This window comes from Apodemus sylvaticus, chromosome 2 (genome assembly GCF_947179515.1).
Source record: "Apodemus sylvaticus chromosome 2, mApoSyl1.1, whole genome shotgun sequence".
Lineage (NCBI taxonomy): Eukaryota > Metazoa > Chordata > Mammalia > Rodentia > Muridae > Apodemus > Apodemus sylvaticus.
The window spans coordinates 79,673,754-79,698,745 of record NC_067473.1 but is presented as its reverse complement, the minus strand read 5'-3'; the positions used below and the strand labels follow the sequence as shown (position 1 = coordinate 79,698,745).

At 40.7% G+C, this 24,992-nt stretch overlaps 1 protein-coding gene across 1 annotated transcript in view; it reads right to left on the bottom strand.

Moving 5' to 3' along the window:
- Positions 1–731: 731 nt before the first annotated feature.
- Positions 732–24,992, bottom strand: part of Plekha8 (pleckstrin homology domain containing A8) — a 55,528-nt gene continuing 31,267 nt past the window's right edge. Inside the window, exons 7-14 of the mRNA XM_052173768.1 lie at positions 24,656–24,813; positions 22,688–22,844; positions 22,256–22,341; positions 18,692–18,750; positions 17,574–17,704; positions 16,161–16,231; positions 10,873–10,934; positions 732–5,841 (exon numbers count right to left, since the gene is read on the bottom strand). Coding sequence (XP_052029728.1) covers positions 5,644–5,841; positions 10,873–10,934; positions 16,161–16,231; positions 17,574–17,704; positions 18,692–18,750; positions 22,256–22,341; positions 22,688–22,844; positions 24,656–24,813 — 922 coding nt within the window. The 3' untranslated portion in view covers positions 732–5,643. The remainder of the gene's footprint in view (positions 5,842–10,872; positions 10,935–16,160; positions 16,232–17,573; positions 17,705–18,691; positions 18,751–22,255; positions 22,342–22,687; positions 22,845–24,655; positions 24,814–24,992) is intronic.

Sequence of the window (24,992 nt, the reverse complement as noted above, 5' to 3'; positions counted from 1 at the left end):
ACTGCAGCTCCAGTCACCAGAGCCAATGTGAACATCACAGCTCCAAATGAGCCCTTGTGCGCTGTAGGAATGACAGTGCGGATCTTGGTTATACTCACAGCTGTGTGGTGCTTCCCCCAGTGTCAGGGTGTGTCTTCAGCTGTGCTCAAATGAACGAAAGAATTCTCAATTCTCAATCCTTCCCCTTACCTCTGGGTGTGCACTGTCTTCCTCTCTGAACAACACTAAATCTGCTGTCGTGAGTTCTAAGACTCTTTTCAGAGGCCGGCACGGATTCGCCTTTGCTGGAGCAGAGAGGTCTCGAAGGAAGAATTCCCAGCTCTGGACTATCACTGTTGCTCCCACCTCAGGAAACAAAGGAGAGAACATGTCTGACAAGGGCTGTTCTGTCTAGAGCACCCAGATCATCACAGATGCCACCACACTGGTTGAGGCTGGAAGTCTTAAGAGCTTTGTGAAGATCCTGGAGCTGGGAGAGCTAGTTGGTGGCGTGTCTCCAGTCCTCATTAGCTGTGGGGATTAGGCAGGAAGCTTGCCAGACTATGCCTCAGTTCTCCTGACTGTAACCTGAGGGTAGCTATAGCACCTGCCTTACAGTTAGCAGTAGGATTCGTGTTAATACTCGTCAAGGACTTAGAATGATCACTGGCACAGTGTGGACATTCCAGAAATAATACATATTATTGGCACATATTGTTAAGCAGAACCCAAACAAAACCCTTTGAAGAACATTTAATAAAATACTCTAAAAATATGTTTATTTTAACTAATGAATATAAAAATCTGACAGATGTTTTCAAACATTCTCCAAAGAAAGTAAAACCCTCACCCCTGGCCCACTTTTCATGAAATACAGGAATAACAACTTTGAAAGCGAAGCAGACACATCTGCACACAAGATTTTCACTCCACAATTGGTCCTAAAAGGCTCCAATACATTTCTAAGGAAAGGTCCGTTAAATTAAGAAGCCACAAATTATTTGACATTTTCGTAGTTTAACTTGGTTCCTATCAGCATTATGATGTTCATTCAAAATACTGAGGGACAAGAGGTGATTGTGACAGATATCCAAAGCATGTGGCTCTACAAAACAACAAATGTTCATAAGGATACAGACTGTGTAATAAACATTAACATAGAAATGAATCTGAGAAAAATCTATGTGTAGTTTAGCCTTTGGCATCTGGTATAACATGTTTCTTTTTCATAAAGACACTGCACTGTTCAACTTATTAACCAGAATAAATTTCTGCAAACACATTTCTCATCAAACACAGATTGTCCACAGCCAATTTCACATGAGGTAGTTGGGCTGTTTAATGACATTCTAGTGGAATTCTCACGGCACAGGGACCACCCGTTACCCCCGCGCCATGAGGCTGGCTCAGCAGCCATCTACATCACCCTGCTCTTCACTGACCCCACCCGCACATGGACACACGTGGGGCTCTCTGTGGATGAGATGTAATGAAGCCATCCATCCCACGGCTGATGGAACCACCCACTCCAGGGTGAGGGGACCACCTTACACAAGGTATGTGTAAAGGGAGGATACTGACCGTACTTTAACTACATAAGACATTTAAAACAAGCAGGATGTCCCCATACAGCTCGACTAGCTCAAGGATTCACAATTTACAAGAATTCTGAAAACTTTGCATTGCAGAGTAGTGGCATTTTTCCTTTCCATTAAAGGCTATATATAGACAATGGAGAAGAGAGATCAATGCATGCGACATCTGTACTAGAGGCATTACCAGTGACTGGGTAATCATGCCCTAGAGTTCCCAAATGCAACTGTATAGCAAGAAATCATGCAAATGGTCTGCAGGACAGTCTAGGCAGGGTTGGATAGGGGATAATTCACAGGGAAGGGCTAGTGTGCAGTGAAGGACCCTCAACTAATGTACTACATCTACAACCTTGTCATAGACAAAGTCTTCAAATGCCATTAGACAGCTAGTGGCTATTGATGTCATTACTGTGTAACTCCGAGTAAGCTTTTACAGGTTACAAAGGGTCCCATGGAAGTAGAACACATGTGCATGTCACAGGATGGATCTAATGCACACAACCATGTAGACTGCACAGTGTCACAAAGCTTCCTGGGTCTGTCTCTCTATGCCCAAACACAATAGATCATCAATCAAAGTGACGGTCCAATACATACTGCAATTACTCAGAACTTCTACACCCAGACAGCTCCAAATTTAAAAATGATTGGTAGTGAAATGAAGCATGAGGATAGGGATTTGAACTGTTGTAAACCTGTGACTAAATCAGAAGCAGTGGTTTAAACTGATGATTCAGAAACACAACAGGACATAGCCCCATGCCTGAAGGACATAGTGGTCTAGTAGGAAATACATTAAAAAAAAGTTCTCCATAAAGTCTCCAAAATGCCTTATACCTTGTATTGCTCACAACCCTCTGACTTCCCTCTGACTTCTGCTACTTTGTCTGAAATCTCAATCTCTCTTTATGTACACACACACACACACACACACACACAGCTGGCCTAGTTTTCTTTAGAGTTCTTCAGCTACAGTGCCCTGTGTTTATGGACCTCACCATGCACTTGTACCTGAAATCCCTCCGCAGACAGATGCAGACGCTGACTGCACTAACTGCACAGGGAGCAATCGAAGCAGAGGATGCGCCTTCCTGTGGTCCTCAGCTCTCCCACGCTGACTTTCCCCTACCTTACAGCTACCAATGTGAATATGGCGACTGCCCTAGGTATATAACAGATCCCGGACTGGTGGGGCAGGCTGCTGAAGAAGGGGAAGCAAGAGCTGGGAAAGGAAGTCACTATGGCAAGCTGGTGGGGGCGGGGTCCCTGCTAGCAATGCTCTGCAGCAGAGAAGAGAAAGCTGCAAGGCTGAAGGAGGGCATCCCGATGTTCCCCACTATGGTAAGTGACACTGGGGGGATGCTTTCATGCTTAAGAGTGATTTGGACATAGTAACAAGCCACTACATTCCTACAGTACCTTCTGGGCTCCCTTCTGGGCTGTGCCAAGAGCTGTCAACTCTGCCTCAGTTACAAGATGGTTTCTTCCCTTAAAGATATTCCTCATGTCAGCATATATCAATAGGTTTTAATTATAATCAGATCTATTTTCAAAAGATATAAGACAATTAAAAAGCCTTTGTTCAGTTCAACACACATACTGATGCCAGCCTGAGCTTCACTGGGTGACGGTGAAGGGCGGACTGATGGACCGTGGGACTGTGCTCCGTAGGTGGCCAGCCAGTACTACTCAGTCAATTCTGCTGCTCTCTAGCAAGAAACATTCCCTATTCTCATTCTCAAGATCGTGAAAGGAAAATAATTCAAAAACTGTTAACAACAAAGAGAAGGTAAACATCCTGTCAACAAACAGACCAGTTCTTCCCCTGTCAGGGTGAATGTAGCTTAGGAATACCAGGGCTCTTGGGGAAGGAGGGCTCCAGGGAGCACGCTCAGGCTCCTTTTCTTATTTCTTAGAAAGTAAATAAAAATCAGACAAAAAAATAGCTTTAACTAAAATGAGAAACCAAGAACTACTAATTCAGGTGAAATGAACTTACAAACTCAGACTGCCTACAAGGCAGCTCTCCTTCTGTGTGCACTTGGGGCCTTAATGAGGACCAGGACTGAGATGTTCTCAGACTCTAGAGATCACAGAGGCATCTGCAGCTGCGTATCACAGCCATGCTTAATGTCAACTTCCTGGTAGCAGAACCCACCAAGGGCACATGGCCCAAAACACCCACCCTCAGAGACAAGAGGGTTGGCTATTTTTCTTTTTCTGACTTTAGAGGCTATGTCAATGGCAGAGGTCTAAGTATGCCCCAGCCCTGCCCCTTTCCATTAGCCAGAGAAGAGGATCCTTGAGAAACTCTTGCAAGAGCAAAGTAGCAAACTGTGAGTTAGTCCAGCCCACTCCTCCCTTCCCTAAGTTTAATTTCTAGAACTTCTCATGATGGCCAAATGCTTGCTTGGCTTAAAATTTTATTCAAAGTATTTTAAAGAGGCAAACCTCCTCTTAACCTCCAAATCCTGGGCTCAAATAATACTGCACCCTCATACTTCTGAGTAGCTGGGCCTACAGGTGCCTCTGTGGCCACTCTACTGCTACATTGAGAAAATACCCACGTGTTTAAAGACAGACAAAAGACAAAATTAGTACCTTTCCTGCATAGTTCTCTGCAGAGCCCTAGTGTATACAGCAACAAAAGCAGTGTGCACAGCCACTCCCTGTACCTGTGCCTGGCAAAGGGCTCATTTTCTTCAGGGGACTGCTTATGCTGGAGCGACTCTTCTTGTTGCTAGGAGGAAGCAGCCTCTACTGGGGAAGGCAGTCATGGCTTCTTCCCTATGCATGCTGTAGGCAGCTTGGTCCATTTCTGGGAGACAGGGCATCTTGTCTCTCTTTATAGAAGAATGCCACAAGCTGTTACCCCAGCTGTTGGTCTACTCACTCTCCATTTAATTATGTTACTTGAATGACAGCTCCTCCCTCTAGAAGGAGGGTGTTTTATTTGGTTTCTGCAGAAGACTAGGAATTCTGTAAACTAGGGTTCAAGTGGGAAATTGGCTCTTTAACCTTATATACTTGAGTGTCACTTAGAAAGGTTTACCCACAGGGGCATTCCTTCCTGTCTTTCCTCCAGATCTGGGTTCTTCAGGTATGTCCTAGGACTCTGTTCTTTGAAACAGCACATCATTTGACTTCAATACAGAGGTGATCTATATCACATTTGGAAGCTACCTGGCTCTTTTGCTGAAGAGAATCAATGAAGCAGGCAAAATAAATAAATAAATAAAAATAAAATCACCAGAAACAAGATATTCCACAAATGTGAAAAGACCTCCTTATTGTAAACTTTACTTGTGAAATAGGATTACATACCCTCTTTAAGATTGCTGTTTTGCTATGATATCCAATTCAGATAACACACAGGAAATGTATTGTATTGGCAAAGAGTGGCATGTTCACCCAAATCACTTACCCCTCCTTTCTATTCTGTTCTCATGCATGGGCTGAGGTCATCCTCTTGAGCCACTGTCCCATATGACAATAGGCATAGCAGTCCTTGTCAATGTTTTCCCACAACTGCCCAAATGTCTTCACTACATAGCCCTTTCCATCAGCAGAGGGACAGAGAGGGATCCACTCAAGAAAGTCAAGGAATAGCAAACTCTTACACAGCAAGTCTTTCAATAATGGGGCTTACACTCCCTCTGATGCCCAGTCAACCTCTAAGCTATTTTAAACACTGGCTTTATATTATAGTCCTGCATACTGCTTGGGTTTGGGTGGCCCAATAAAACTTGTAACTGAAACAGAACAATTTAAGTGTGATCCTAACAAATTCATCTGTCAGTTTTGCTCTTACTGCCTGCTACTCAAGTCTGGGACAGTGATGATCTGGTTTCCAGTAGGCCTGTTGAAATATTTAGCACCTTGATTTTTAAACACATGAAACACATATGCATTAAAACAATTCTAAATATAAGCACTAGGACTTCCTCATGTCCATCTTCCCGAGGAAAGGTGCTGGAGCATATCAAAGCTGTTGCTGGAAATTAACTAGGGCAACAAACACGTTAGCAGACTTTATTCCCTGAAGTTAGGAGGTGCTGTCCTGTGGCTGTCACACCACCTCGTCAGATTCCAGCCCGTGGATCTCATATAACGTGTCCAGTATGGCCAGCTGCTTTTCCATAGCAGGGAGGTAAAGGCTGAGGTCCCTCTGCATCCCAGCACTGAAAGCTTCTTTCTGGTGGTCGCCTTCTTTTATGGTTAGCGCAGCCACAAAGTCCTCGTAGGATGGCGCTGCCCTCAGTGCTAACTGCAAAAGAGTTACTTGTGAGGATCTGCAACACAACTGTCTCTTATACATTTACCCTTACAGACAGATGCATGTATACACATACACACACACACACACACACACACACACACACACACACACAGAGAGAGAGAGAGAGAGAGAGAGAGAGAGAGAGAGAGAGAATGAACGCTGAGGAACACCACAAGGGCATACAAATATAAATGCCCTTCTAATTCTAGTTCACAAATTGCTTAAAATTATATTCTAAGCACCAAATCAAACAACTTCAAGACTAGAAAGGCAGGGGTTGACTTGGGCCAATAGTGAACAATGTCACAAGCCAGGGACTACAAAGAAACAAGGCTTTAGAGAAAGCTCCCTCTCAATGTTAGAATCCAGACTCTTTCTCCTTGAATCGCCGGTCAATCAGTAGGTACGCCTGTCTGTTAGCACGTGTCTGTCTAGCTTTCCAGCACCTCTATTCATATCTCACTTGCAAACAACATTTCACGTGTCTTCACGTCTTCTATATTTTATAACATGGATAATATTTTCTCTAACCCTTTACGTGTTTTATAACAAGGAAGAGAACAAGTAATGGTAATAATGATAATCTGACAGGATCTAGACTTAGGAGATAAACTTCTTAGCATGTCTATGAGAGTTTCCAGATTGGCTGACTGGGATAGGAGGAACTACTGTACACGTGGATGGTGGATGGCATTATTCCATGGCCTGGAGCCCTGGACTGATGAAAAGGAAGAAAACGAGCCTAGAAGCAAATCTCATCTCTCTTAGTTACTGACTATGGGTGCAATGTGGCCAGTCGTCTCAAGCTCCAGCTGGTAAGATAGACTATCGTATCCTCAACAGCTACGCCAAAATAAACCCTATTTTTAAAATTGCTGTTGTTGGATATTTTATTATAGCAATGATAAAAGTAATGAATACAGAAAACTCATACCAGGAATGGCATTGCTACTTGATGAAACTGACCTCTGTTTATTGGATCTTTGAAACTGGTTTCCAGAAGAGTTTGAAACTTCAAACTAGAAAAGCCTTAGAATGTTGTAAGCAAAGCTAAGTAGATTGTTCTAGTGGCTGGTTGGAACATTAGAGTGCCAAGAGAAACACTGGCAGTGGAGGTCCAGGCAATGCAGTTTCAGAAGCAAACTACTAGGAACTGGTCTCGAGGCCATTCACATTCTAGTCTGGAAAATGGGCTGATTTCACTGGCAGTGGAAATAGACTAGTATCCAGGCTGTGGCAAGCTCTGATCCAGTTCTACAGTCAGACAACAAAAGGGTGTAGACATGTGCTTATTTTTGTCATGGAGAAAAAAATTCAGAGTTGTAGAGAAGGCTAGTACCGAAAAAGCAACTAGAATATTACAGAGATTAACACCATTAAAAAGACATCTGAGACAACAGGCAAGGTGCCTGGGAAAAATAATACCCAACAAAAGTTCTGTATTGTATAAATACAGATTCACTGAAAGGTGACCCTGAATTGAGACTATCACTAAAGAAGTTGCCGCAAATAACTAGCACTTAGGGAAGTGTTTCTCTAGGGTCAGTCTGTGAGGCACACAGAGGCCTGTGCCACTGGGTACTGGAAGGCCAAGCTATGCCTTGTTGATGACAACAGATGTTAGAAACACTGTCCCTGTGTTACTGGCTTTACAGTCATGATGGACACAAGAGTGAGGGAGTCGTGGTGGCTTGACTGAGATTCCAGACGGCCTCTGAGAGGACCACCAGATATCTACTGAGTGTTGGAGGCATGGCTTAGAGGTAGCTCAAGAGAGAGACTCCATGTGCTTTAGGCAGCATAGCTATAGGAACAGAGTTGCCGAAGCACGCTGGAATGCAATGATTTCATCATGAACTCTAGATGCTGCATGTGGAGCCACAGATGTTGGTGCTCTTCTATTGGGTCTTAGTCTTGCTTTGGTCTGATATTCCCTTGTTATGTCCCAACTCTTCTCTTCTGAACTGTAATTTTCACTCTGTGCCCTACTTTTTAGGTTGAAAGTATATAACTTGATTTTTTATTTTACAGAGTCTCAAAGTTAAAGACAATTTCTGAGTCTCAGAAGAGACTCTCAACTTATACTTTTGAACAGTTCTGGAACTGGTAAAAACAACAAAATGAGGACTTTTGAAGTTAGACAAATGCATTTTGGATGAGATGGCCAGGACCTATGGTGAAAGGGTAGACTTATGGTGGTGATATTGCCAACCTGTCAGGATCTAGAATCACTGAGGGGACAACCTTTTGGGCACATCTGTGCGTGCGTTTCTAACTTGGGTGAGAGATCCACAGTCAACATGACTTGCACTATTGTATGGATGGGGGACTCAGTCTGAATGAAAGGAGAAAGCAGCAGACTCCATCACTCTGCTTCTGATTGTGGATGCAGCTGCCCAAGCTCCTGCCACCCGGTTCTGCCATGATGGATCCTGGGAGCCCAGAGAAGCTTTCCTTCCTTAAACTGCTTTTGTCAGGTATTTTGTTGCAGTAAAAAGTAACTAATACACAGATGTTTCTTGTTTGCTTCTATACTGTCATTTTAATCATAATTCTTAAGAACCATGCAGAGTTTCTAGCTCTATTCTTGTATGAACATCTTAAGTCTCAGGAACATGGGGGCCAGGACTGAAACCTAGGCTCACTCTGTGCTTCTCCACCACGTCTTCTGGGTAGAAGACTCCCCATGATCCTTCCTCCTCTCCATTGCAGTCTGGCCTGTCAAAATTTCTCTTCTGAACATCACTAGGCTTGCTCTCCAGAGACAGCAGAAAACCTGCATTGTTCCCCTATATTTTGAAAACCTTTGAGAATCCATCCTCATTTGTGAAGTAAGAGTGGCTGTATCTTTGCATCTCAGATTTTTCACAAATTCATTTAAAGACTTTAGGTGAAGTGCTTAGATTCTTATAACCTCATCTTCTTCAAGCATAGAAGGTAGATAAATATTTTTTATTTTAAAGATGAAGATCATATAACTGTTTCACCCAAAGCTTGGCACATAATAAACATACAGAAGATAGTATAAATGAAAGAGAGTGAAAAATGAAAATAAAGCAGTTATTCAGCACTCTAGGGACAGAGAGGCAAGCCCTACTCTCCAGCCTGGCTGAAGAGGAAAGCAGAAGGGTGAGTAGCCACTCGGTATCGACAGCCTGGTAGCAGAACCATGGCTGGCAGTTGTTCAGATGGGATGTGTTTGAGAATTAAAGTTCACTACTTGGCTGGCAAATGAGTCAAAATCCCAGGATGGAAAGAGGTTTTCTCTGAGCCCCTGAGACTGGCTGGCTGGCACATTAGAAAATGCAATAAGCCTTCCAAAGTATGGATGACTTGGGGAGTAACTGCAAGGCCGCGATGCCAGTAAGGCTACACACTTAACTCACTTATACACAGAGCTGAGGCAAAATGCTTGAAATCATCAGTTTCTTAAATACCATAAACATCAAGCACTGGATACTGTCCAAGGCCATCAGCAGCTAAAGATGGGTAATCTCCCTCTGTGTCTCGGGTCTCTGTCCATAACAGGGAAAGAAAGAGCAATCTCAGTATTAGCAGAGCATAACTTTATGTCTCTCAGCATGTACAGTGTGTGATACATACTCCAAACTGTAACCTGTAAATGTAATGTGCGGTGTTTGATAGGCAATTCTTTCAGCAATCTATTCTAGGGAAATAAGAATTTTAGTAAAATAATGTATGTGAACAGAAGCTAAGTATGTGTGCTACTGCTAAGAACAAACTCACAGGTAGCTTGCACTTCTAACAGAGGAAGAAGCGAACTGCGGGATGCAGTATGCAGCCATTAATAACAGCATTTCTTCTCAGACTCTCAGGATAGTGAAATGGTCATAACAGGGATAGGAGCAATAGCGCTGGTCTGGCGACTGAGGCTGAGGGCTTGTCCTTAGCATCACAAATAGCAACCAACAAACGTCATCACAGGATCTGTTAACCAAGACTACAGGATCACACTATAAACTAAATGGAAAAATACGAATTTACACGATAGCCACATACGTACTAGAGACATGTGGGTATATAAAGATAAACATGTATACATAGAACTAAATATTTAAAGAAATATATAAACTATGTCTGTATTTGAAAGATTTAATAAAATGTGTTTTTAAAAGCTAAGAAGGTAAGTGGTTTCTTTTTTAAGTAGATAAAGGTTTTTTAAAAAATCGGGATTCTGAAAGAAAAGCTAAGGAGGTAAAGCAAAATGTCAGGAAGAAATGGCAGGTATCAGGCAAACACATGTTTACAAATGTCTAATATCTTCATTGTTATAACAACCGTTTAAGAACAGATTACTAGCCCTGCCTGGTGACACATAACCACACAATTAATATTTGAAGATAAAATCCAACTAAAAAAACAAAATAAACACAAATCAAAAACCAAAAATCCTAAGATTCTAAGAACCGAGAATCAAGCGGATGAGCAGCAGAGGAGCTGTAGGGCGCCCCACTGGGCTTGCTCTCTCCTTGGTGTCTGAGACCACAGCCTGCCCAGCTCTCAGCTTGTTTTTTTCTCTGCTGACAACCACTTCAGAGGCATAACTCCAGTGTCACTGAAATGCTCTCATTCATAAGTCTTTGCTAGCTAGTCTTTATGAGACATTTTCTATTGCTGACATTTTTACATCTCAAAGCCTATAAACATAAACAAGCTGATTCTTTGGTTTTGTCTCCAAAAATAAAGCAAGCAGAAAGAGCATGTAAACCAGTCATTCTCAGCCTTCCAAGCACCTCAACCCTTTAACACAGCTCCACATGTTCTGGTGATCCCCAACCATAGCATTATTTCTGTTACTACTTCATAACTGTAATTTTGCTACTGTTATGAGTTGCAATGTAAATAACTCATACACAGGATATCTGATATTCAACCCCTGTGAAAGGGTGGTTCAATGTTTCCTAATGGGTCTTGACTCACATGTTGAGAACCACTAATGTTAACAAAATACAGTACCTTGCTGATTGTGCAAACTTTTAAGGGACAGGACTGACTTACCGCAAAAACCCCTCGAACTACCCAGCCATGGTGTTGTCGTAATGTTTTGCCGTATGCGTTATCTTGAAAAGAAAGAGATTTTGTGGATGGTAAGATGCCAATATGATTTGTATAATACGCTCTTTAATATATGCATACTACTGGCTTATTTTTCTTTCAAGAAAAACAGAAATTTTCACCTATATTGGGGTCACTATATCTGAACTTCAGTTTATTATCACAGTGGGAAATTTTTCACAAATAACACAATAAGGAGAGAGAAAAAGATATAGAAAATCATCAGTAAATACAACTGGAACTATGCAATTAAAACACTGTTCTTTGGAATGTAGGCACACTTCTAGGCCAGGCTTAGATACTTCTCTAATTATCCATCTACCGGTGAGTAAAATAATCTCTAAATTCTTGACAATTCTAATGTTCACTCCTGAGATAACAAAAATTTGTCTTAATTCTCTTAGTATATATGCCTGAATCTTTTAAAAATGCTATAGCCAAGCAATGTGTAGCATATACATCTACAGTTCCAACCACTCCATAGGCTGAGGCATGAGAGTCACTTGTGCCAAAGAAAATGAGGTCAGTCTAAGCAACAAAGGGAGACTGTGTCTCAAAAACAAAACAGAAACATCCTTCAAATAAACAAAATGTCTGGAAAGGATGGCATGAAATTAGTTATAAAGGAATTGTGGAAAACTGTTAATAAAGTCATTCATGTGTATTATGCTAAAGACAACTGCCTATTATTTTTGATCCAAGATATTTTAAAGTGAGATTTTAAAATGTGTATATAATAATTTTAATTTTAAAATGTCCAAGAGCAAAGGATGGCATTTTATGCAAAGAATCCACTTTCTGAAATATTAGGCAACGATATATAAAAAATGTAGAACTGACTTTCCACTATTCCCACAGGATAGCTCTACTCTTGGGAGCCATCCATCTGTAGCTTGCTGTGCACTTCTCTTCATGTCTCGTGCATGCCTACACATCATCTCAGGAGTTTACAGCATTACTGGATTATTTGTACACTGCAGCACCGGGGTGGCTTCATCTTTATCTCCAGGTTTTGCCTGAGTACTTCCAAGTTTCTGTTGTAATCCTATTACCTTCCTGGCCTAATCCGGTGTTAGTGCTGGTACTGTTCCATTTGGTGAAGGCTTAGGTGATGCTGTGATAGCCTGCACAGTCATGCTTAGCTCTGACAAGAGCAAGAAGACAGACACCAGGCCACAGTTTGAGTTCCTATGTGGGAAAGCAACGCCGAGCACAGGACCCTGCACTCTGCTGGGAAGTGAGCACCGGCAAGCAGCTGCGCAGGGGCAGACAGCCTTCTACAGCTTTAAATGAGGGAAGTTTAGGCAACTTTTATTTTAAGTTTTTGGATAAGGCTTTATTAAAAAATGTCAGTGTTTTTCAGAGTTACTATTTCCATTTTGCATAGTCTGAAATTGCACAAAATATATTTCTATAAAAGAACGCTTCAATCCATGTTCTATCATACTTTTATCTATAAGGATTTAGGTTTTAAGGACAGCCAATTCCCTTAGCTATCCCTTGACTGGAACAGGAGGAGGTGTTAGCATCAGTGTGGAGCTCATGCAGAAGGGAAAAAAATTCAAAACAGGTATGAAGAAATTCTTAGACAGCTGAAAGGTGAGTCCAATATTGAATTTATTTATTTATTTTTTCTCTTAGGCAAAATCTAAGCAGGCTAGGACCTGGTTAAAGACACTTATCACTGGTGTAAACCAAAAACCTAGCTGACTGTGGATGGCATGTGGGAAGTTTAGATGGTGCCCAGGGGTTTTGATTATGTCTTGAAAATGGTGAGTGCAGTACAGGCAGGCAGTGCAAGCCAGTCCCAAGGAAGCCAAGTAAGACAGCCATACTTCCAACTCTGTCAGCCATCTGAGGAGACACATGGACTAGTAGTTACTGTGGGTCTCCTCACTTTCCTGTGACCCTAATCCAGGCAGAGTATTAATGCCAGTATAAAAAATCTGCCCTGGACACCTACAGTGAAAGCTTTTTTACTTAACAAGGATTGAGTGTTGATCTACTGTATTCCATATGCTGTGCAAAGCAATGGATCTTCAGATGATTTAAGCTCAATCTTCTACCCTCAAGAACTTGTTAGATTCAGAAAGAGTTAGCCTTTCAACACATCATTATCATATAAATTACATTTATATGACAAATGGTATTTTTTTTATTCGATATATTTTTTATTTACATTTCAAATGATTTCCCCTTTGACAAATGGTATTTTTAGTTAACTGCTAAACAGAGGTTTGTACATAGTGCCAAAGGAACCCAGCCTTGGTGTACCAGACAGAAGATTTTGGCCATCCTGACGGCTGTATAGGGGATAGAGAAGGGAAGGCAATGGCCACAGATGAGAAAGATTCATGGAACCTGGCTACTGTACAACCATGAGCAGAAGTTGGATCAAACAGGTCTTTATCCACTGAACTGTGGATTCTGAGTTACTCAGGGCTCAGCGGCAGCTCTGAAATGTTAATGTTTTACTTCCTGACTTGACAGTATCCAATGAAGAAGATACAGGAAGAACACTGCAAGTGTGCACCCTGACACATGCAAACTCACACACACAGATAAACGTTTTTTTAAATGTAGTGGCTAAAGAAACTAGAAGACTTAACTGGCACACAACATTCCAGAGAAGCAGTCTTTTTTAGGCTGTATTAAAGTAACATGAGGTCTAAGCCTGGTCTATTCTGGTTACAGAGAAGATTAGCTAATGAGAAGCATCAATCCTCATGCTGTTCTCAAGTCTCTTCACACAGCATGCTCTATAATCCAACTGTTCTTAGGCCTCTAAAAAGACATAAATGAGCCTGATACAGTGGTGCACATCTCTGATCTGAGCATTCAGAAGTAGTAGCAGGTGGATTTCTCTGAGTTTGAGGTCAGCCTCTCTGTACAGTGACAGCCAGGACTACACTAAGAGACTGTTGAGAAAACCAAAATAAATGTCCTTCTCCCAATTCTTGAGATGTATCTGTTCCCCAGAGACTCATTCTAAATTTCTAAATGGAAAGGCTTTCTCTTTCATTTACAAAGGAAGAAATGAAAGACCCAGAGAGGAAGTGACCCTCCCAAGGACAGAAAGCAACGGCAATTTGGGGCATTTGTATTACATCAAACAATTCTTACAAAAATGTTTATTCTCTGTGAAAAAATAATAACAATAAAAGTCTGTCTTTTATAGTCTCAAAGCAATTTCCAGGAGTAAAGACACAGTCATACACATGTACTCTTTTACCTACATTTTTACCTTAACTCAAGTCAGACAAGAGAGCAGGCTCTACTTGAGAGATTTTAACAAACAAGCAAAGCCATTGTCCCAGAAGAAATCTGCATCAAGGAGCCTTTGAGGTCTGAACAACTTTGTATTAATGTCCTCTTAAGGCCATGTTTGTCACAGGTTAGCCAGCCTGCCTGGGGTGCCTATGTGGTAGCATGCAGGGGTGCCTATGAGCCAGCACGCACTGCCAGAGCTCAAAGAGCCTGGGTCTGTGAGGCTTTTCCAGCTTCCTGCTGAACACTGCATTTATAGTTCAAAGGGAACCCAAAGTGTGAAGAATTTGTGGGGAAGTGTTCAACAGCAATGGAAGGGGAACCAGAAGTACGGGATGGAAATGGCAAACAATGTAGGTGGGAAACAAGTACACATATAAGTATGAAATAGGCAACGGATTCAAATTTAAACCACAGCTGTTGACACAGGTCATTTGCAGCCATGTCTGATGAGGGGTTCACTAGGGATGTACATTACTTTCTCACACTGAATGGCAGTGAAAACCAGGGTTCTTACAAAGGCATCATTTTAATAAGAAGACCTCTGAAATAAGCCTGACTGTCAGGATGAAAATGTAGAACTCAAAGCTCCTTTTTTTCTTCCATGAACAGCACCAAAGGGAGGCTGGGGAGTGGAGAGTAGAGCTGAGGCTGGCTATGGTATAAAGCAACATCTGTCCTTCCAAGTCTCTCTTCACAGAGTCAACATCTCTGAGTCCTGTCTGTAGATCAAGTAAATGGCCCAGCCAGAGTGCTGGGAGTGTAGCTTGTGGGCAGAGGCCTTGCCTGGTGTGATGGAACTTTTACTCTTTTGATGCAATTGTTTCTGAGGCTCCCTCTGTCTGCTAACCTAGGCCTAGATCCTGAAGCTTCTAGCCTCCATACAATCTTATCTAGGCCTAGAATGTTTTCAGTCTCCAAATCTATCCCCTTGGAAACTGAAAAATGTACCACCCTGTCCAAAGGCGTGGAATTAACTTATTTTTCGGTTTATAACCATGGCTACTTAGTGCCTGACTTTGTGTCTCAACACCATAAAAATCCAGGCTTTAGAGTAACAAGAATTTCACTCCATCCTCATACTCTAAGACCTATGCTAGGCCTGGCGTGGTGGCATGTACCTATCATTCCAGTCCCTATGAGATCATGTGTTGAAGATCAACCTGGCCTATACAGTGAGACCCTATCTCAATAACAACAAACTAAACAAGCAAGCAAACAAAGAAAAGGGCTCACGCAACATGATTTCCACAGGCCCAGAGTGAGAACTCAGCCATGTTACTAGTATACTGTGAGGGTGCTATGAAGTCTAGCTTTTCTGATAGATGCATCAATGCAAAACACACACACCAGTATTTATTTAGTAAGCACCTACATGCTGTAGTCACAGCACTGTGGTGGAGACAGAGCTTAATCTCCTCTTACAAAGGCCTTTCTTGAAGTCTTGGCTCTGTCACTACAAAATGGACATGTGGAGAACTGCAGGATGATAGCTGGCCCCTGATCTCACTCCACAGCAATGCCCCATGATTGCCCGTCTACCTTCTCTCAAGTACTCTACACTGAGCTTCTCTTTAAATATGGACTCCTATAGACTAATTTAGGAGAAGTAATCTTATGGTGGATTAGGAAGAAACACGGATCTTTAACAAGTCAGACCTAGCTGACCCGGGCACTGCACAGACCCCTTGCTTCCCTCCCTCTACTCCTTTATTATTATGACAAGGCATCAAACCCAGGGTCTCACACATGCTAGGTAAATGTTTTACCACAAAGCCACATACATCATCAGCCCTTATAGATCTCTTTTAGGAAAGCATAGAAGAAACAATGAATAAAAGTGAAATTAAAAAGGAAAAGAAAATCAGTCTCAAAGTAGAAATGTCTCCATATACTCTGTCCCATTTCCAGGGTTGCTACCTCATATCTAACTGCAGCTCTATCAGAATATGAGGCACACTTACTCAGTGCTGTCTGGATATCCTTTTCCCCATTCTTCACTTCTGTCAAAAATCCCTTTAGAAATTTGAGACCTCTAAAATTAAAAAGAGGAAGAAATATTATTTTCAAAGTTCATCTCAGTATCTCAGGCAAGGTAGGGAGACGGCAGGACAGATAGACATTCTTTCTGAACAGCTTCCCTGCCACTTCTGTTGAAAGTTCTGCTCACTCCCCTCACACTCTCTGCCGCCCCTGAAACATTTTTCAAATTATGGTACTATGGCTTTAGCACCATCTAGAATTCATTAAAAATGAAAATTCTAGAACCCCATACCAGACTTAGTGGTCCAGAAACTCTGGTTCTGAGTTTAGTGGTTTCTCAGGCTTTGAAGAAAGCTGCTCACTTAAGAGAAACCTCTGGCTCTGCAGTTAAAGCTCTGATCTTACAGACACTGCCAATACTAACAACATTTATGACTGTGGAGCTCATGTTTGGCTCAGCAGACTTTCTATGGAAGGCTACACCTTTGGTTGTGTCCGCTCTGAAAGGCAACAGTGGGCATGGACATTTCTTTCTTTCTTTCTTTTCTTTCTTTCTTTTCTTTTCTTTCTTTCTTTTCTTTTCTTTCTTTCTTTCTTTCTTTCTTTCTTTCTTTCTTTCTTTCTTTCTTTCTTTCTTTCTTTCTTTCTTCTTTCTTTCTTTCTTTCTTTCTTTCTTTCTTTCTTTCTTTCTTTCTTTCTTCTTTCTTTCTTTCTTCCTTTCTTTCTTTCTTTTTTTTTAATTTGACACAAGCTTTAATTGAATACTTGCTAGATTGACAGACTCTAGCCAGGTCCATTTCTGGGTTACCCCCCCTCCCCACTCCAAACAACAACAACAACAAAAAAGGCAATGAGTGGCATTTTGCTTATAAAAGCAAGCCAATAAGGTTTTGTATTTCCCACCAGGTCCAATCAGGGGCAAACATATATCTTGATGTATTTTCCTGCTTGCATAACTCCTGTCTACATCCAATCAGGGGCAAGTATACATCCTGACATATTTTCTGCCTATGTACCTGTCTACATGTAGTCCAGCATACCCAGGGCAGTTTGATCAAACAAACTTATTTATAGGAGCAAAAACGTGTGGCTTGTTATCTTACATAAATAGCTTCCAGCATTTCAGGAAGGATCTATCCTTGGACAAGAGACTTACAGATAAGGGGTATTTTTTGTTTTATAGATCTCTTAGGCACAGTAATTGAAACTTACAACATAGCTTTGGCTCTCACACAGGCTGACATGGATTTGAATGCTGGCACTGGGGTAAACTATCTAAACTTCCTGAGCCTTACTTTCTTCATTGATCAGCAGAAATAGTAAGAACACTGTAACTTTAATTTTTTAACATTTCAACCAGAGGAGCTTGTGCTCACTCCAGCTGCCTGCCTTACCTTTTCAGCCACAAGAGGGCTTCCGTTGCTGAGTTCCTGACCTGAGCTACATCCGCCTCTACCTCGTGCAGCACGATCTTCTGGAGGGTAGTAAACTCTTCCTTGTTGGTTATGTACTTCTGGTTTACCTTCTGGAAAACGAAACAAAACAGGGCAGCTGTGGAAGCTGAAATCTGTGACCTTACCAGTACTACAAGCAACAAGACTTCTAAGAGACCAAAGTCAATTTTACTATCTTTCTTGTTTTTAGGGTAATGTATTTTAAAAATTCTAAAAATTCTACGAGCTTTAACTAACTCCAAGAGTCCCAAGCTTTAAGCATCATTCCTGGGGTACCATTGCCTCTGTTAGAAACTCTCTTCTGTTTCAAACTACTTCTCATCCTGAGCAGAAAAAACAAAACAAAACAAAACAAAACAAAACAAAACAAAAAAAACCCATCACTTGTATGTGTGAGACCTCATGTACCTCTCTCTACCTCTCCAAACGTTCCAGGAAAGGTATTCACAGAACTTCCTCAACATATCACACCTAGTGCTGAATACTGTATTTTATTTTATTTTATTTTAGAGACAGGGTCTCTCTACCCAGCCTGTTGCCCTAGAAACTCAATCTGTAGATGAAATTGGTTTTGAACGCTCAGAGATCTGCATCTGCCTTCAAAATACTCAGATTTGCAAGTGCCACTATGCCTGGCTTAAAGGGAGATTTAATCACAAGTATTGGATGCAATATACACAACTTTCACTTTTCTGGGAAGGAGGCTCAGATTTCCTGTTGTTGATGGCCCCACAGCTAGCTGTACCAGGAAACTGGCCTTTTGTGTTCCAGACAAATGATAGCTATTGCCAGCCAACATATTTTTGGAAAAAGTGTTTTCTTGTTATTGTTTAACCCAGAATGCGTACTCACTGCTGCCATGACTCCCTGCTGGTCCAGTGCCAGTGACGAAAGACCTGCCTCTACCAAATATCAGTCATTCCTCCACTGAAATTCTGCAGTGTGAATGACCCCCCCCACACACACACACTTTTTGATTTCTTCTTGTCAAACACAAAAAGGAGTAAAAACCATTCCTTTATAGAGAAGTTTCTAAAGAGACAAGCGAGTATATTCACCTTAATATTCCCAACAAGATCCATCTTAACAGGAGCAAACACTGTGGGACCAAGTTTGTCTGAAAAAAAAAATGGATCAAAAATAATTCTGAAAAAGGTTGTTTTTTTTTAAAAAAAATAGGAAACATATATTATTATACTAGAAAATATTTTCATCATAATAACACAGTTAGAAGATATTTTCCCCAACATTACTCTGACTTCTGGATTTGTTCATCAGCTTTCTGTCTTGGAGCTTTGAGATGTATCACTGTGACAAGGTCCTACAAGGCAGGTCTGATGAAAGCACCCGCCATACATTTAGAATGCCCATTTGAACATCCTCAGGCTGGTATACTGCCCAGTGTGGTAGCTACTATTTAGTACTTTCAATGTTGCAAAGTGCAAACTGCAATGAATTATAAGCCTAAAATACCTATAGGTTTTTAAAGACTTAGCACCAAAGGAAAAAAAATGCAGAAAACTTCATTAATGGCTCTCTAACCTGACTCCAAGTTTATCACATTTTAGATATGCTGCTATGTGAGATATATTAATTTTTATTTTGCTATATCACCGTATCTTCTATAAACTTATGTGTGGTTTGACTATACTAATTTTAATTTAGCTAGATCTAACCTTACATTTTAAATGTTTATATTTACTCAAACATAAATTTTACTTTTAAAGCATAGCATAAAAACAAAAGAGAAAAAATAATAAAGTCTAAAAATTATCTGATTGATCTTTTTTAAAAAAGGTAGAAAATGATGCAGCTAAAAAGAACCCCTAATAGGAAATAAAACAGTGTACTAAAGAACAATAGTTTCATTAGCTCTAAGCCAGGAAATGAGAATTAAAAAAGGAAAAAAGGAAAACACAAAATAAGTAAAGAATGTAGACACACAGCAAAGCAGGAGTGAAGGAATGTAAAGAACATAACTCATTATATAGTAATTACCAGAAAAACCTAAATTTCAATAGCTGCAGAAAAAGCATTTTGATAAAATTCTCTGAACCATGACCATAAGAATAACTACCAGCATACAATAATCAATGTATCTGCATATGTTAATGCTATATATGTAAATAGCATCAAACTCATAAAGTCCAAAATTTATTCCTAATAAAACACAGTTATACATAACATTATTTAGAGAAAATAAAAGTGACTAATGTAAATATATATTCATATCCATTTATATATTTTATATACTCACATATGTAAAAATATATAACACACACACACACACACACACACACATATATATATATCATACTCATGAACTAGGAGATATGATGCTGTGAAAGACATTAATTTTCCCCAGACTGGTTCACAAATTCAATGTATGAAGCTTTAATCAAAATCCCAATGACCCTTTAATAAGAAATTTAAAACTAAAATTATACAGATCTGCAAAGGACCTGGAATTTCCAAACCAGTCATGATTAAGGAACAAAATTGGGAGTCTTAAGATACTAAGGAAATAGAAACAGAAAAGAGACGCATTTATAGGCCTGAAGGTTCTGGGGCAGATGGCCAGAGCAATGTAAGAAGAGAAATATTGGTGGTTGCCTTCCTTGACAAAGGGTCCTTAAATAACTGGACTGTGATTAAGACAAAATGACCCTCAATCCCAACATCACAATGAGTACATGAAGTAATTCCAGCATGAACTATGGCTGAGGAGATAGCCCAGTCTGTAAAATCCTTGCCTGACAAGTGTGAGCACCAGAATTCAATCCCTAGCACCCAAGGATGGAGGAGGGGCCTCAGGCATGGTGTCACAGGCTGACACTCTCAAAAACTGGAAGGGAGCCTGGGAGGAAGACACAGGCAGATCCTTGGGCCCGCTGGCCAACCTAGCCTGCATGTTTAGCTGGCAGTTAAGAGACTTCTGGTGACATAAGGAAGACCACTGTCCTCTAGCCTGTGCACACGCACTTAATGCTCATGTGCGCCCGCACACATACCTATACATGCACGATAAATGTAAAATTAAAAATTTAGAAAAAACATGAGAGTATCTTTATGACCTTTGATTAAAAGTAAGTTAGGATAACTAAAAACATTAACATAAAAGTCAAGTTTGTCAACACGTGAAACTTTTCAAAAAACAGATTTATAAAAAGATAAAATATAAATAGGAAAGTGAGAGTCTGAAGGAGAATATCTGTGATGCATGTCTATAATGGGATTTTACTTGGAATATTTAAAGAATTTTCAAAATTCAATAACAGGAATATCTTCAGTAATAGCACCCCGAGTAATAAAAAGAAAAATAATCAACTTTAAACCTGGACTAGATTTGGAGAGACATAAAACAACAACAACAAAATATTGCAGAGGCCAAGAACTATATGTTAATATACTCAACATCATGGTAGCTGGTAAATGCAACTTAAAGCTACACAGAGCACTGAGGATGAGAAAGGCCTGACCCCAATTACATACAGCAGCGAGAGAGAGAGGGGGTGAAGCGGTGAGGACCCAGCAGACAACTGAGTGCAACTGCACACGAGTGACAGAGACATTCCTGCAGGCGGTCACAAAGCCATGCTGCTCAGTAACACCTGGAGTTCTTGACACACTACAGAGATAAATCTCTAAACATGCTTAGTGAGAAATGCTAGGTACAAGAGTAGACAACAGGATTCCATTTACATAGACACGGGAAAACTAAACTCTGTTGACAAGAATCAGGCTTCACAGTGGATGGTGTACCAACTGGCACAGTGAATGTTCTAGGGTGATGAAGGTGTTCTCCATGTTGATAGGGATGTAGGTCCATTTATCAAAAGTGATAATCATAGCACTTAAGTTCTAGATGCAAATTATACTTTAATTAGAAAGACATGAATAGGGCTTGGGAGATGGCTCAGAGTGTGGAGCACTTGCTGCACAAGTGTGAAGACCAGAGTTCAGGTCCTTAGAACCCATGTCAAAGCAGGGGTGTAGTGCAACCCACCTATTATCACAGCACAGGGAGGCAGAGAATCAGACAGAGGATTCCTGGAAATAAAGTGGGCAGTAATGGAGGAAGACACTGGACATCAATCTCTGGCCTATACATATATGTGCACAGTACACCCACTCAGACATGTAAACAAACATTCACACACATGAGAAACAAAGACATGTGTTAGTAAATCATACAGTAAATATCAATACATTAGCAATATTAATGATATACTAAACAAAATTTAACATATATGTATATATATATATACACACATATAAATGTATTTTTCTTTGAAAAAATTCCTTTCACTTAGTGAAAGAAGAGTGAACACAACAGCACTGACAGGTTTAAAGGCCCATTCCTGAACTACCTCCATTTTTGCTTATTTTCTAGAAAGCAGATTTCCCTATTTTTGTTATGCCACTCTACAGTCAACAGCTCAATCAATCAGAAATGGAATGGGGGAAATACAATAGTGTTGAAGTCCCAAGCTTTCACCATGTGACATGTGATTTTAAGAGGAGGGTAAGAAGAGTCAACTTACTGTACATAATACAGAATATTTATCATGTGAAAAAATTCCAGAAACTAATGGATATAAGGCAACTGTGAGCGATCTTACCTAGTACTGGAACCACCGCATAACAAGATGCCAAGAATGCTTCTGTGGGAATGCCACTGTCTTCCAGAAGTTCAATGTCACTAAAGCTGAACAATTTGGTGATATTGAGAATGGAAGATTAAAACCACATCAGCACTCTGCAGTTCAGAGATGTCACAGAAACAGCTTTTTAGGGAAAACCACTTTGCCTGATTTCATGAGTAGCCCAGGACATTATTTTTCTATTATGAAGCAGTCTATTAACATAATTCTCCAGAAATAATCCACGCTCATAACCCAAGCCATTCTCATCCCCTCTACCTGGCAAATACTAAGTACTTGGTACCACAGTGAAACCATAGTCTCTATTTCTTAGAATACACCATCACAAACTCATTTCTAAAAAGGGACACTAGTGTCAAATTGCCAGGGAGTTTTAAGGGCCCAAAATACCTGGTATTCATAGTGCTGAAGAAAGTTGGAATAACTTCTTCATTGTCTTCCCAGGGAGGTTCTGGCGAGCAAACTGATTCTGCTCCGGGCTGTGCCTGATCCTTGCCACAACTCTCCAGGTTTTCCTCTCCGTCGTCCTTCATTATCTCACCCTGGGCTACAAAGGAAGTGATGCCTGTCACTAGGTTCTCATAGAGTTAGTATAACAATGAACACACACTCATTAGTGAACATTTCTAAAACACAGAACAGGAAGTGCTGCCCACACACCCACAGCCCTAAAGAGCACATGTGCACCTTGTTCCCACTCATCAGTGCACAGCACAATTACTCCACTATCATTCAGTACTCTTCAAAACCATGTATTGTTTTCATATTTACTTATATGATTTGTATATGTATGTAATCAGAGAACAACAACTTGCAGGAGTTGGTTCTCTCCTTCCGCATCCCAGGGATCCAACTTGGATCATGAGGCTTTGTGGCAAGTGCTTTAACTCCTGAGCCATCCTGCTGGCCCTGGAAACCTGATTTCAAGGAACTTGTGGTGTCAGTTATAGCAATGTAGAGGGCATTCAGTGGTTTCTAAGGTCTTTCTCCTATGAACGGTCAGTTCTGGTTGTAAGCCTATTCTGTGTTTATGGATTGGCCCACTTGCTAAAGTTTACTTGTCAATGCTAAATCAAGACTTGCAGCGCTTTTCCAGCTGGCCCTGGCACTACAGGGTAGTCCAAACTTGCTACCTAGTATGCAAGGGCTCAGGTGTTTGTTTTGTTTCAAGACTCACACCAGAAACAAATGCCTTTATTTACTGTCGTGGTGTTCACATATATATGGCTTTTGTTGTCACTTTTGCAGTCTAAGAAGGCTCCAGACAGTCATGCTGGAGAAGAAGTGTGAGATACACCCTCATGGACTGGGTGTGTGTGGACAGGCTTCATTTAGATGTGAATTACAGTGATGCTTCTGAGTTCAGTGCTTAACTAGATTACATAGATGCTTTCAATAGAAAAGAACATTAAAGCAGTGCTATTTATTGATTGGCTGATCCAAACCACATGGTTGTAGAAAGCAGACTATTCCCTTAGAGCAATCACACTATTTGCCAAGCAGTGTCTGGGCAACTTAATATAAATACAACACACGAGAACTGACAGTCATATCATAAAGAACTCTGTTCAAAGGCTTTACCTTAAATCTGACTGGTCTGTGACCACAGATTTCTATAGGGAATCTTTACTGGAGAAATCAGTCTTTAAAGAGCTGTGTGTTGCTTTTCTTAGATCAACATCTAACAGCTTCTAGGATTAACACATTAAATAAAACAAAAATGACTTGGCTAGAAAATCATAGAATCTTTTAAGACACCTGATGAAGAAAGAAATTTTCTTATTTCAGTTAAGTACTCTGATTTAAAATCATTTAGTAAGCAGTTATAACACAATTATAAGTTCTATCATAGTTAATCTGGCCAATATGAAGACAGGACTTTGTGATTAGTGCCAGTGCAATTAGTAAATGTGAAAGGGCAGAATTCTCAACTACACAGGTATTACCTGAAATTTGGCTTGATAAACACACAGAAGTTTGGCAGTTGGTAAACTGTGACATCCTCAGGCCTCACTAGAAACCAGGAGATTGGAAAAACTTAGCTGTTCTAATGTTACACACCAAGTCTGACGTTACAGTCTGGTTCAAAAGATACTGAAGTATTACAGGAGTCAGTGAGCCACTTACACCCACCAAAATGCAGCCATGAGCAGCAGCACCAGGATACTGTATTTTATTTGTGCATAGCATTAGATGGGGTAACAGATGCTGGACCGTTACGTGACCTGCAGTAGCTAGCTCCCTTAGATCCACAGCATACTACTTGGAGGTTAAGCTCTATCTGTGTCCATCCTGTGTGTTAGGCAGACCCTAAATCTATTATTCAACACAGCAAGGCAGACTTTCTTTTGATGTTACCTGTCACATTATCATCGGTGTTTTCTTCACTGGAGATGCTGCAATCTACCTCTGTGGATTTCAAATATAAGGAACTCTTGGTTTTCATTAGGATTTCTTCATCACCATTTACTTCAATACTTAGCGTCCCATTTTCACAACTATTTAACTCCGTCGGCCTAAAACAAATTGTTTAAAAGAAAATGTAAGCCGGGCAGTGGTGGCGCACACCTTTAATCCCAGAACTTGGGAGGCAGAGGTAGGCAGAGGTAGGCGGATATCTGAGTTCGAGGCCAGCCTGGTCTACAGAGTGAGTTCCCAGGCTACACAGAGAAACCCTGTCTGAAAACAACAACAA